Consider the following 13,059-nt stretch of genomic DNA (forward strand, 5'->3'; position numbering starts at 1 on the left):
GGGGGACTATTCCACTCGTGTGCTGTAGGGCAACTCCCCGCAAGCTTAGTGGTTTCTCTAGTTGCAGACAGATAGCGAGTATAGCTAGCCAAAATTTGGTTGAGCTTTCACCGCTTTTAAACAACTTCACATTGGAATTCATCACTTGGCCCTAGAAAAAGAAAAAAGATAGGCAAACTCCCTTACAAGTGGTGAACAATCAAAAGGGATCCCACGATATTGAACTCTGTCCGCAGTAATACAAACAGAGGTGTTCACTCCTCTTATACACCGCTAGTTTGCGAAAGTGAGATCAGTTAGAGGGCTCATACATTTTAGGTATTAAGATGTATGATAGTTTTATCCGTTTCAAAAGTTGTCTTTCTGAAACACAGGAAATTACACATATTGACTGATCATTGGGTTTCCTCTCTAAGTTACATGCGGTGTACAGCAGGGCTATATTTTGGGACAAGTGTTCAGGTACTGTCTGTAAAGTAATACGTACTTGACATCAAAATAAACCTAGGAATTTCCAGGCAGATTTTAGAGCCATGCCTCTCTAAAACCTGCCATAAATATCCAAAAGGGTATCGTTTAAAAGAGAGACCTGCGGCTGCGACATCTTTCCATTTCCTTTTCACTTCTTCAAAAAGTACAAAGACCGAGTAGGGAACTAAAACCAGTTTTCAATCCGTCGGCGGGGGAAGGGGCAAAGGTTTGCCTCGGTGTAACATGAATTCAAAGAAATACTTCAGGTACTCAATACCCTTAACGGTGAAAAGCCGAACTGAATCGCATTTCCGACACACATAGCCAATACAAGGTAAACTCCTTTACGAAGTGAGCCGTAATCCAAATGTCCGTTTACTTTGACTTTTGCTCTTATTTTGAAGTTAATTGCTTTCATATGGACATACTGAGATCACAACTCACTAAGCGATCTACGCACCACGCAAATTTCTACTTTCTAAACCTCACTTCGCCAGACCCTTCGAGCCTCGCTTGGCGAAAAAATTACCCCTACAGTATGCAATAACGACTCTCTGTTATATATCACACGTTGGAGTTACATATCGTTTTTATTATATTATCTTTGCTAACTTTGAAGAATACAAGCAAAGTTAATTATGGTAAGATTTCTAAGTTGTTCTTTTCTTTTTTCTGAGAGCTTAGGTTGTATAATAGATAAAAGTTACATATTCAAAATACTTAGTACTATGTCATAAAATATACGAAAACTCTGAAATGTCAAACAGGATGAACGATAATTACAGGATAAATACATGAAGTAGTCTTGACGGGAACTGATAGAAGTATGATTTTTAAAAAAGTAATGAATATAATCAGAACATCCCATTCAGGTACTATTTCTGTGTATCAAAACGCGAGAAGGACGAACTTTTATACAACTAGCCTGCGCTTGAAAGGAAAGAGAAAGGGGATTCCTGGCGCACGAGAAGCGGGAAAGGCACGCGAGGGGGAGGAACGTCTGCCTTGTAGGCTATTATTGAACAGTCCATTTTTCCATCAAGAACAAACTTGATCATCTATAACCAAATGATAACGATTATCCTATTTTGATAAATTCTAATCATTATGTTTTGCCAACTTTTAAGCTGGGGAAGCAATTCAGCCAGGGGGTACAATAGGCTATTTCTGAATAGCCTTTACCCCCTTTTTAAAAGCTACACCTGGATCATATCCATCCTTTCACATGAAACTAAGCTTTGATAGAGAGGCTTGGGACAACTTAGAATGACATGAGCTATGAAGTGTTTTCCGGCTACTTGGGCAGGTCTCTGATAAAGTCTAATAATTATACAGTGAAACCCCGCCTTACCGCCACCTCGGTAATACGGCCACTTTTTATTGGCTGCCTGGCAAAACGGCCGTACATTTTCTTGTAAAAACCCCTCTTTAATTCGGGCACCCGTTAATAAGGCCAACTTTTTTTGCCCTATTGGTGACCGTATTAACGGAGTTCCACGGTAACTAGAAATTCCTTGATGACACACTAATATAAAAAGAATTCGATAAACGTTCGCCGTGCACATTGAAGAATTTGATCTATTCTTTGAAGACAAAAAAGATCCTCCAAAACAGAAAATCAGGGTTCAAAAAAAACCTTTTGCCCCCCGCCCTGCCCCATTAAGAGGGTACAGTGTACTCTAGTCCACCCACATGAGAGGACAAAGCAACCTATTTCTCCAGTGAATACTGACCAACCATTACAGCGGCTGAATAACTTTTATGTTTACAATCACAAATGTAAAAATAGTACAGCTTTTCAGTTTCATCAAGATTACTTAAAACAATGCTGTGTCTTTGTAGCTGGGTTTCTAATGAATGTAAATTGTGTCTTGGTTCGGCCAAATCAGCCTTTTTGGTGTAAATGATTTGATGATATAAAGACTGTATAACTTAAGCATATTACAAGATATGAATAATCCTTATTCTTACTTTTCTTTTTATTTGATTAAACCGCATTTCCAACAATACCAACTACTTTCTAAATTCCTAAATTCCATCACTAAATTTAGAACAGTTTTTAACCCTTTAAACCAACACGTTACAAGCAACTTATTTCTCCTTATAACTTCAACACCTGATCAAAATTTATGGTCATGAGAATAGACAATATGATCAATAAAGATAAACTGTTGTGCTCTATAAACGCTTGATGATATCAAGGCTCATAGAGCACAAGGACGTTTTGGATATCTGGAAGGTGTTTGTGTGCGCGTATGTGGTGAGTAGTGACTATCATAAAAAAATAAGTTAGCTACGCAAGCATCTGTACAGTAAGCACAATGGAAAATAACAAGAATCGCGGACATGTATGAATTCAAATGAATGGCTTCTATGCAGCCATTATTTAGGTCATCACGCAATCCTTCTCGAGGAGAAGCAAAAGCTGCACTGGAAACTAATTAATGGGATTCTGTTACATTTTTTGGATGTAATGTGTATAAGATGTGCTATGGTATTTTTTTACAAAAATCTGAATCTTGAAATAAGTATTCCATTGAGTAAATATTTTGATTTGTCAGTAAATACATTTGTAAAAACTTTGAAACACCAGTACCACTAATGTTATTTATCACTTAAAATCTCACTCAACCAGTAATATCTGGAGAGATTTACGGTTAAACGTAATGAAGAGTGTAAAGCTTTGGAGGATTGAAATACAAAGTGAACTGGAAATAATCTCTACGTCAGCACAGTCCACATGTTACATGTATCATGTACAAAACTTAGCTTTGAATGCACTTTTTTAACAAAAGGTTTACATAACCTGTACCAAGGCTTATGGGATTACTATTCCTACTTCAAATGACTGGAACAAAAATGACAGAAAAATTTACTGATATGTTGTGGGACCTGTAGCCAGTTGCCTTTTTATAAACTTTTAAGTTTCTTGTGTGGACCCAACCAAACAGCTGTACATGACAAATATACCTTTCCATATGTCACTATAAAAAAAGAGCAAAAGATAGCTTCACATAGCGGTTGACTAAAGGATAGCAATTTCTGTCATTTTCCGTATTTTCTGGTATTTTTTAACAAATAAATAACATGAACTAAGTTTCTTACATTCATGATTAATAGCCTCTGCACAAAAATGGAGCTTATTTCAATTCGAAATTATCACTCCTCACTATAAAGTTTTGCGTAAAATCATTCATATACTAAGTTACCATGGTGATGAGACACTGCCTTGCTATGTTGTTGTTTGTGGTGAAGTGTGTACTACAGGTGTATTTTCATCCTCTGTCTTTTTGGAAAACTTTGGTGAAAGTTTGGGAGATGGTACTGGTGAAATGTTCCCTTTATTTTCAAAGATACTGTTCTCCTTGGTACCATTTTCCGATGTGTTCACAGCTCTGTCACCAGAAGAAAGATCTTGGTCCACTTCAGTCAGTGCTATGCTAGACAAGGTGTCTGTAACAGATTCCACACATCTCTTATGGACATCCAAGAAGACAACAACAACTGAGATGTTGTCATTCGAGCCACCACTTTTAGCACTATCCACAAGCAGTTTAGCAACAGTTGATCTATCCCCTCCATCTGCAAGGTACTGAACTACTAATTCAACAGCTTCATCAGGCTTGACAACATCCCATAAACCGTCACACGCTAATATGAGAAAGTCTTCATCACCTATCCAAGAGAAAATTAACCAACATTATAAACACTGAATTTTGATTCTTTCCAGCCTGTTTTTTTCCTCATTATTTTAACTAGTGCCCCACAAAGGGCCTGTGTCCCTCCCTATCTTTCTCCTGTCAGACCTGCTTTTCTGGTTAACAACTTGCACTGGCTTATGAAAGACAACGGTGCCAATATACTTCTCAGAAAACTCTCTAAGCTTCTTAGATATTGCTCTTAGTTGTAAAAAACAACAAGTTTATATTGTATTATGACAACATCTGTTCACAGGTTCCATCATGTTCTAATGGGAGGAACACCTAAGTCAAAGTCTTAAAGGCCAAGTATTAATAACACTTTTTTGATGCAAAGTTCTACAATTCCCCAGACAGGGATGAAAACACTATATCCCTTACCCTCCTAAAAAATAATCATAGTTTAACAGAACCTCTATTGTAAGTAACAAAGTAACACTGTTCCTTGAACCTGCTTGACTGTGACGATAAACTAAGACAATACCGTCATCATTAAAATCCAGGTCTCTTTATCATGTACATAAGGCATACAAATTTACTTTAACAGCTTTGAAAATCTGTACAGGAAGACAATTTCGAACCAATAAAAAGGTATGAAACAAAAGAAACAGGGTCTTTTCAAAGGTCAAAAGTTCATCTCCGAAGCTCATGATGCATCCAAAATGGCCACGTTACCAGCAAAAATTCCGACCTATTGCGCAGGGAATCACGGGAAGACTGCATAATCCTCCTTTGGATGGTAATAACAGGGGCAAATATCTTGTCTTCCTTTTACTTTCCAGTTATGATGAAATTCATGTATTAGACGTTTCAAAACATGATTGATTCTTAAAATAACCATTACCTTCCAGATTGAACTCCTCCACATCAGGCTCTCCACTGATGTAAGGCTTGTGTTCAGCATCACCAATTGCACGTGATACTGAGAGACTTCCATTCACCCTCCATGCACCAAAATACACAACACATCCTCCAAGGGCCTCAATTCTCTGTCTTTCATCCTGGTGTTAAAAAAATGATAATTTACCAGAAGTCAATTGAAAACAAAAGCTAGTAAAAAGTGTCTCTTCTTCTTACAAGCTTTGGTAGGCCGGAGGGGCTGTGAAGACATCACGTAGAGATTTTTGCAGGGATGCTGCTGGTGATCAGTTATGCAGCTGGTTGGAGAGAAATGATAGCATGAAGCAAAATTGCAGTTCTTGCAGCTGATTTTGCCCAGTCAGTCAGGGCTGGTTTGCTTTTAACCATTACAACTGACTATAGGTGTTGTTAATGGGTGTGATAATGATCCATCACAACACTCTCCTACAGTACTGTCTTTTCTCATTTTGCCTCCTGCTTTCCTCCCAGATGCAATGGTACGTTTCTTGTCCCACATTGCAACACGATGTCTACAGACCCTATTATGACTAGGAGACACTGACTACTATCTCGGTTTTCATTTCCTCCAACCTTAATTTATGCCATAAATGACTGAGCAGTGATCAATATAATCTGGAGCAAAATAATAATGTATGGTTCACTATTAGGGTTTCTTAAACCTTACCTCTCTGTCTGGTTTGTGAGGGCTCATCAGCAGAGTGGGCTGCCCTGCTTTGCTGAGCACAACCTGTGAGTCTCCCAACCAAGCAACATAAAGTGTTTCACCCTTAATCAGGACGGCAACACCGGTGGAACCACTACGAAGACCCTAAAAAAGATCAGTAATGGGAACATTAATAGACTATCAAAATAGAGGCTTACAAGACCAGTCTCAAAGGTGGCATCAAATCTTTTAATTACATTTATTGGGCTGTGAAGAAATCATGTAAAGATTTTTGCAAGAGATGCTGCCAGTGATCAGTTACACAGCTAGTCGGGGAGAAATAGCATGAACCAAAGTTTCTGGGGATAGCAAGCCATACTATCAGTGTAGCTTCACTGCATGTAAACCCTGATCTTCAGATGCAAAGTTCAAGTAGTTCATACTAAAAATACATTGTCACAAAAACCTCGCGAATAAAGGGAAACAAGCAAAAGGGAAAAATGTGATAAAGAAATCTAAAACTAAACGGACAAAAAAATGTACAATGAAAACTAAAATATCTATGCAGAGATTGGAACCAGTACAACATGACTACCTCCTGCACAAGAAGACAGTTCCGACACAACTGGGCCAAGATGCCACTGAATATTGATAAATCGGTAAAATTATGACACTTAAAGCACTTTTCTCTGCCATACATGCTGTTTGACACTTGTGGAGCTCTATTATCATGAATTCAAAGATACATTTGAGGAAAACTAGCTTAAATGAGTATTTCAAAGCCATTTTGCAATATTTCCGTGTTAATTCACTCTCAGGCTTAATGGCCAATCGATGTATGGAGCTGAAGTGAAACATCGGTCACATTGATAGGCCGGGAATGAACCAATTTATTGTGGGTTTGCCTAGGTGTAACATAAATTCAAAGGCACAGATTTCAGGGAAAAGCAAGGTATTATAAATCCTAATATCAGTGGTATAGGTTAAGTAAGGTTTTGACGGTAAAAAGCTGAACTAAAACACTCTTGCGAAAAACAAACACATCCCATCACCTATCAAGCTATAATAGTCCAAATTGCTTCAATGTTCTCTGTAAAATACTTAATTGCTGTCAAAATTAATCAACAAAAGGATTTCACAATCACCAAAACGGCACAAAAACAGTCAAAACAACACCGTCAAATGCTCCTTGACATCAACCAGTTCAATGGAAGTATTGCCCGGAAACCAAAAAAAAAACCTGGACGAGACATCTGACTGAATGTGGTCAATTGGAGCTTAGTCGTAACATTGTTGTTAGGCAACTCCGGATACTAAACCAATAGAAATATTACCAAAGTAAGATTGCACTCTGCCAGTGATCCTTGTAAGAGCCACATATGATGCAAATCCAACAGATTTATTAACCTCGCTTTTGCAAGAAAATATGCAGCATGTCTATAATACAGCTTTACAGGCTATTTTTTTTGTACACTGTTCAGATAAAATAAATAATATTACTCCTTACCTCTCTTTTGGCTTTTGCTACAAAGCACTTGTCCGTCTTTTCAAAAGCCTCTTTTAAAGCCAATAATGGATCCTTTTCAAGGCATTTGTTTCTTGCAAGGTGACAGTGAAGGTGAGTTGCAGCATAGTTTGAAGCATCAACACCACTGTGACCATCATAAACAGCAAAGAAGGCCTGATTTGAGTGATCCTTTGGAAAAAAGAACACATTTCATTTTTTATTATATGATGACAGGTTAGGTTTCTGTTAAAATCATGAGCAACCCTGACAAAAGAAGGGATAAATGAACTACAGGCAAAGCTAAGATGGGGACCAAAGTAAGGGTAATAAAACCAAAAATTAACACACTGAAACATTGATTGCCCCACTAGTATGAGGGTAACCAGCTATTATGTTGACATAGTCATCTTGGCAGAACTTAATATGCATTTCATACACTCAGTCAACTCACTCTAAGATAGATTCATTCCAATAGTGAACACCATATTGCCTCTATCTTTTGCAATGTGTGTATGCCCACGCCCCACCTGGAAATCAGCTTTTGTTGTGTGTGGCTAGCATAGTCAAATAAATGTGTTGATGTTGGACACTGTCAGGAACAGCAATAGATGTCCATCTAAATTTCTTTACTACTTTTTTCATGTCGTAAAGGTTATCATTGGTCTTTCCTTTAACCCCAAATACTAAAGGAATTTGCCAGAAACCTTTTAGATTTCAGTGAGATTAAAATCACAAATTATGCCTTGGATAGCTGGCTACTTATAGAAAATAATCATTGCTCTTATACAGTGACAAGGTGGGTGATTCCAAGGGTAAGCTTGTTGAGTTCACTGTTCTGACTGGCTTTACACAGAGACAAATGTTTCAATCTCCTTTACCCTGACAGTTTTTAAAAGGCTAAAGACTTAATTAGGTAGAGTGAGTTTTTCATAAAGTTGTGGAAAGATAAATAAGAAAAAAATAGGGTAGTACTGTATAGTATTAATTTACATTAATTTATGAAAGGTAGAAGTACCTCTTGAAAACCAAAAAGATTATTAAACTGAGGGAGAATGACATGTTTATCTTCCATTTTTCTCCTTGTGTTTTTGATGGCATGAACACAGGATTCATATTTCATCTTTGACTTGCAAAAGGATGGATTTCCTTCATTCCACTGCTTGCAAACTTCAAGGACCTTGTTCATGACATCTTTGGCAATTTTGGAAGTGCTTAGTACTGTCACAGAAGGAAAGACTAAAAGTTAATCGCTGTATCATTAATATTATTATAAGAAAATTTCCTGTCAGTGGTAATCAGAGCTGCCATAAGGGCTGTAACCTGTAACACCTGTTAAGGCTGGGCTCACTTGATGTTACAGGTGATCAAAGTGGAAACTAAAGGTAACACTATAAATTTTTGTGAGATGTTAGGAGTGAATCTTCATTCGCTACAGCTGCTTCAAAACAGCCCTGGTAATACTGCAGTAACTGTAAATTATATAGAACGTATGAGTAGTGTCAAGATAACTAACCCTGGATTTTCACTAATCCTCCTCTGAACAACCTGGCCCTGGTGTTTATTTTGTTTTTCATGATTAGTGACCCTATTAGCACAGACTTAATGTAGTTTGACAAACCAAAAATTCACCACATGATTGCATGCTAACTAACATTTTCATACTGTACTTCTTTTCTTTGAGGAATTCAAAGTTGGGAAGTTAATTTATTTTTTGTGCTTTTTAGGATTTGCTACAGGAACGTTATCTATTTTTTCACGTTCATTCACCCATCCCTCAAAATAAAATATTGCTTGCTTGATCAGTACCAAGAGACAAGGATGTGATGTACATATAAAAATCCTCAGTTATCAAAACTTGTAGAGGTCCAAGAGACTACCACTTTGCCAATCTAAAAATACATCTCTCTATGTGGATCACAAAAAAATGATAATACAAAGGGTCTTATTGAAATTTCAATTTCCAGAGAATAAAAAAGTTCTAATGATTGATGACAAACATGAAAATACCTAGAAAAGCGCAAACAATTTTTAAGTACATATTTAAACAGGAAGTCGATAGCAAAGTTAAAAAAAGCATAAAAATAAAACCATTGTAAAACTTTTATTAAGCTCATAATTAAATAATTATAAGTGTGAGAGGAGGAGCCAAGAAAGGCTAGTGGAGCCGCACGAGAACTGTAGCTGAGTGCAATGTATAACAATAACAACCCTGTGAATGTTATATGGCATCCTTCCAGGCTATCTTCACTCCTTACCAGTGGAACCTAGCATATTAAGTATGTACTTATAAAGAGGGGGAAGGGTAGAGAGTAAAAACACACTAACGAGTCACAGTAACTAAAGGCAAAGTGATGTAGTGGCCTGACTTCAGCCTGAAAGCTAGAAAAAACCTAAAGGCCCATGAAAAGCCATCTCATGTATCCAAAAATCACACACAAGAGATTAGTAGCCAGTATTGTCTCAAGTTAGCCTTGATTTGATTTAGCCACTCTGCTACAACAGAGCCCTAACAGTGCTATTTGATTTAAATGCAGTCATCCCAGATCAAGTATTGGCAAGAGAGAATGATGGCACAGAGAGGGAATCTTAGGGCATTGGCTGGGAAATGTGAATTTCACAAAAAATAGTTGTAGAGGCTCTAATTAAAAGAAGTCTAATTCCTGGGTTTAATCAATTAATCGATTGTTTGAAACGTCACTAAGTCCACCTCGAGTGCCTCAAAGCAAACAATGCAGATCAGAATATCAAGTGATGACGACACATCAAGAGAGCATAATGTCCAATAATTATTATTATACTCTCTCAACAACACTGAATAAACATTTGCAGACCTCTCCAGAAACCAACTTCCATTATTAATCTCAAATGTTTAATATTATTGGTCAAAAAAAATTATACTTTGGTGAAATTCACATATCCCAATGGCTGGACTGGGCATTTCCTTCTCTGACGTCCCATCATCATCTCTTGGTATTGGTCTACTCACAGGCATCCTCAGATTCATCTTGTCTGTAACCCGACAGGTCACTTTCAATGATTTGTCTTACAGCAGCATGAGCGATAAGTGCTGTTATGCCTTCTGGAGCTTGGCTATGTATAAAGTAAAGCAATAAGAAGAGATTGATTTAGAGCAATAATATTTTAGTATGACCTTGAAATGAAAAAACTCAAACAAGACAGAAACAAATAAATGGAAATAGAGCGATTTGATTGGTTTATCGAATGGACACAAACACGCGTGGCTTTTGGTTGGTTAGGTGAACACTCAGGTGAGAAAACCTTCAAGCCCGGGAACGTTCTAGAAATCAATCCATACTTTGCATTGACGTCATGTTGCAACACGATTGACCAATCAAACAATGCCTTCTCCATATTAGGGTTTTCTTCTGCAGGAAAACGAAGAGTCCATGTTTTGATCTTTTCATCCATTGGCTGATAAAACAAATGACGAACACTTACAGAAACTATTTTTCAAGGTCATACAAAAATCTCTCTAAGACTCACATATACGACAAATGGCAAACCACAGATTCAAGTTGAGTATTTCTCAGAATAGAAAATAAGCAGATAAAAACTGTCCAGAACAATACTTATGCCTAAAACTGGCATGCAACAACTTACTCTTTAGTAGAGGTAATAATAAAACAGTAAGTGACAATTAGGTAAGAGGAAACTTGGTCACGCAGTCAGATTCACATTTGCCAATTGGCGTAAACATGACTCTTAATCTCTGTATTGAAACTACCACTAACACTTGAGACCAAGTTTCTCTTGTTGGAGAGACTTCCCTCCCCAACAGGACCTGTTGAGTTTCAGTTCCAGACCACTAGGATACATTAAGTTTGCAGACCTTTAAGTTTTTAAAAAAGAATTGTTTTTTTTAAATTATCCTATTTTGTGAGCCGCCTATAATAGTTATGTCGATTCTTCCTTTTTTGTCTTATATTTGTACACATGGAACATTAATGAGATGGATGCATTGCAAATGATCCCACATAATACAAAATTTTGACCCTTATAAAAAATTTCTATTTCTGATTGTCAATCTTGAATCTTCCATTGCAATCTCTTAGAATTATGGATGCCCTTGATTTCACATGGGCGAGCCCTTGAATGAAAGTAGTCAATTTCAAAATAAGAAATCTAAAAAGTTGTCTATGAAAGTAGTCAATTTCAAAATAAGAAATCTAGTGAGAAACTAGGCGCAATGCTGGAAGATTCCTTGCATATCAAGTCTTCTAAGATAGGCTTAATATCAGATACTCAGAGGCTATATTGTGTGACAGCAACATGGCAATACTCTAATCAGCTCAGGTATTTGCAAAATTACACGTATGTGTGGCCTAACATGCCACTCACACATTCCCCATTCACGATTATACGTATTTTTAAATTTGTTATCTTTGTCAACTTTTTATTATCTTTATTAATTAAAGTCTGTCACCCGAACACTACAATAATTTCTTTGTCAAGTGCTCAATCGTGGAGTGATACAAAAGTTTTGTAAAGGGATAAAATATAATCTGCCAAACTATCGCCTTGAAAAATATCATATACCTTTCTGTTATTCAAAGGAATGAATTAATTAAGAAGCCAATATTGATGATTTTAAGAACTTTTTTCGAAGACCAAAATAATAGTGTTACTCCAGACACACGGTACATGCACTAAATCACATCCCTTGACTGACCCATTAAAACATTTCTGAGGTACTTTAATACATTTAAAACAGTAAAGGGCTGACTTAACTGCCATCTTTAATGTATCATATAAGTAAATTTATTACATACGCTTACAAAGGAGGGGGTATGATCTACTTACACCTTCTTTACACCGTACACCTTTAGTTTTAAAATTAACTCATTTGTAAAATAACTTAATAGAAAGCAAGTAGTCCTTGTGATAGTCTAGATAGGTATACTACTGAAACAATGTTTCTGATCAGCACCGGGATCGCTCCAATTTCTTTACAAAACAACATTGATTCTATTCGCTTTGATTCTGTAAGCTGTGTAAACACGAACTGTGCAGTGCACCCGAATACGCAAATAGGTACAACAATGCTTTCGCACGCTAAAACAGCTACATTTTGCATTTGCAAGAGTTTTGAACTGATGCTCACCTTTTCCTGAGGTACTGCAAGCACCAGTCGATGCATTCTCCTTCTAACTCGTTCACAGTGACAGAGAGTGAACTTAGTCGGATGGGTAGGTTCTCACATTCACCAAACGCGTCAGTTCCATCAGCGACAAATCGCCTGAAGAAATCTAACGCCTCTTGCCTTTCCTCGTCCGTGAAGGGCACACTCATAATGGGCATAGATATGAAGCCGTGGGCGACTTACATAATGTAATAACGAGCACCATACGGTCAACTTTTTAAGGCAGCCATGCCATATTTCTGGCGCTTTGTAGCGAAGTCGGATACTTCCGAAAAGGATCATGGGTCACGTATGTTCTGTCACGCTCGTCATTGCTTGTCACACAGGCTCCTTCGCAGCCGCTTTAGTGTCGTTTTTCCGCACAAGTGCGAAAGGAGGGAGGAGCGTTGCGTGACGATACTAAAAACGGCTGCTAGCGGAGACTATCGATACTGGGAACAATTTTAATTCGATAACGCGCACACTGGTCGTGTGGGTCGTCAGTGAAAGCCAGGACCCCTTTACCCCCGATAGTTCAGTTGTTGTTCTAGAAGGGGAAGTACTGACTAAGGAGAACATAGAAGCTTCTTTTGACTGACTACGAAGCTTGTTTAATAGTGGTATGAAAAATCTTTTTTGAAGTTATCTGCGATCATCCTTTTTAACGTCAAATAGAGATATAGGGAGGGCATGATCACAGTGAAGAGGAATTGAACAC

At 37.5% G+C, this 13,059-nt stretch overlaps 1 protein-coding gene across 1 annotated transcript; it reads right to left on the reverse strand.

The window, feature by feature from the left end:
- Positions 1 to 1,042: 1,042 nt before the first annotated feature.
- LOC140951712 (protein phosphatase 1E-like) lies at positions 1,043 to 12,614 on the reverse strand. The gene is made up of 7 exons (XM_073401027.1): positions 12,324 to 12,614; positions 10,188 to 10,291; positions 8,217 to 8,419; positions 7,202 to 7,390; positions 5,716 to 5,859; positions 5,014 to 5,170; positions 1,043 to 4,146 (listed from the first exon to the last, which is right to left on the reverse strand). The coding sequence occupies exons 1-7, from the start codon at positions 12,518 to 12,520 to the stop codon at positions 3,704 to 3,706; spliced, it is 1,437 nt and encodes a 478-aa protein (XP_073257128.1). The 5' UTR covers positions 12,521 to 12,614; the 3' UTR covers positions 1,043 to 3,703.
- Between the last annotated feature and the right edge of the window lie 445 nt (positions 12,615 to 13,059).

Source organism: Porites lutea, chromosome 11 (genome assembly GCF_958299795.1).
Source record: "Porites lutea chromosome 11, jaPorLute2.1, whole genome shotgun sequence".
Classification (NCBI taxonomy): domain Eukaryota; kingdom Metazoa; phylum Cnidaria; class Anthozoa; order Scleractinia; family Poritidae; genus Porites; species Porites lutea.

Bases quoted from the DNA above. Each gene is read 5' to 3' on its own strand.
- LOC140951712 (XM_073401027.1), bottom strand. From the start codon at position 12,520: ATGCCCATTATGAGTGTGCCCTTCACGGACGAGGAAAGGCAAGAGGCG. The intron at 5,171-5,715 runs GTAAGGTTTAAG...TTTTAACACCAG, and splicing joins CTCACAAACCAGACAGAGAG to GATGAAAGACAGAGAATTGA. The intron at 4,147-5,013 runs GTAATGGTTATT...TCTCTTGGATAG, and splicing joins GGAGGAGTTCAATCTGGAAG to GTGATGAAGACTTTCTCATA.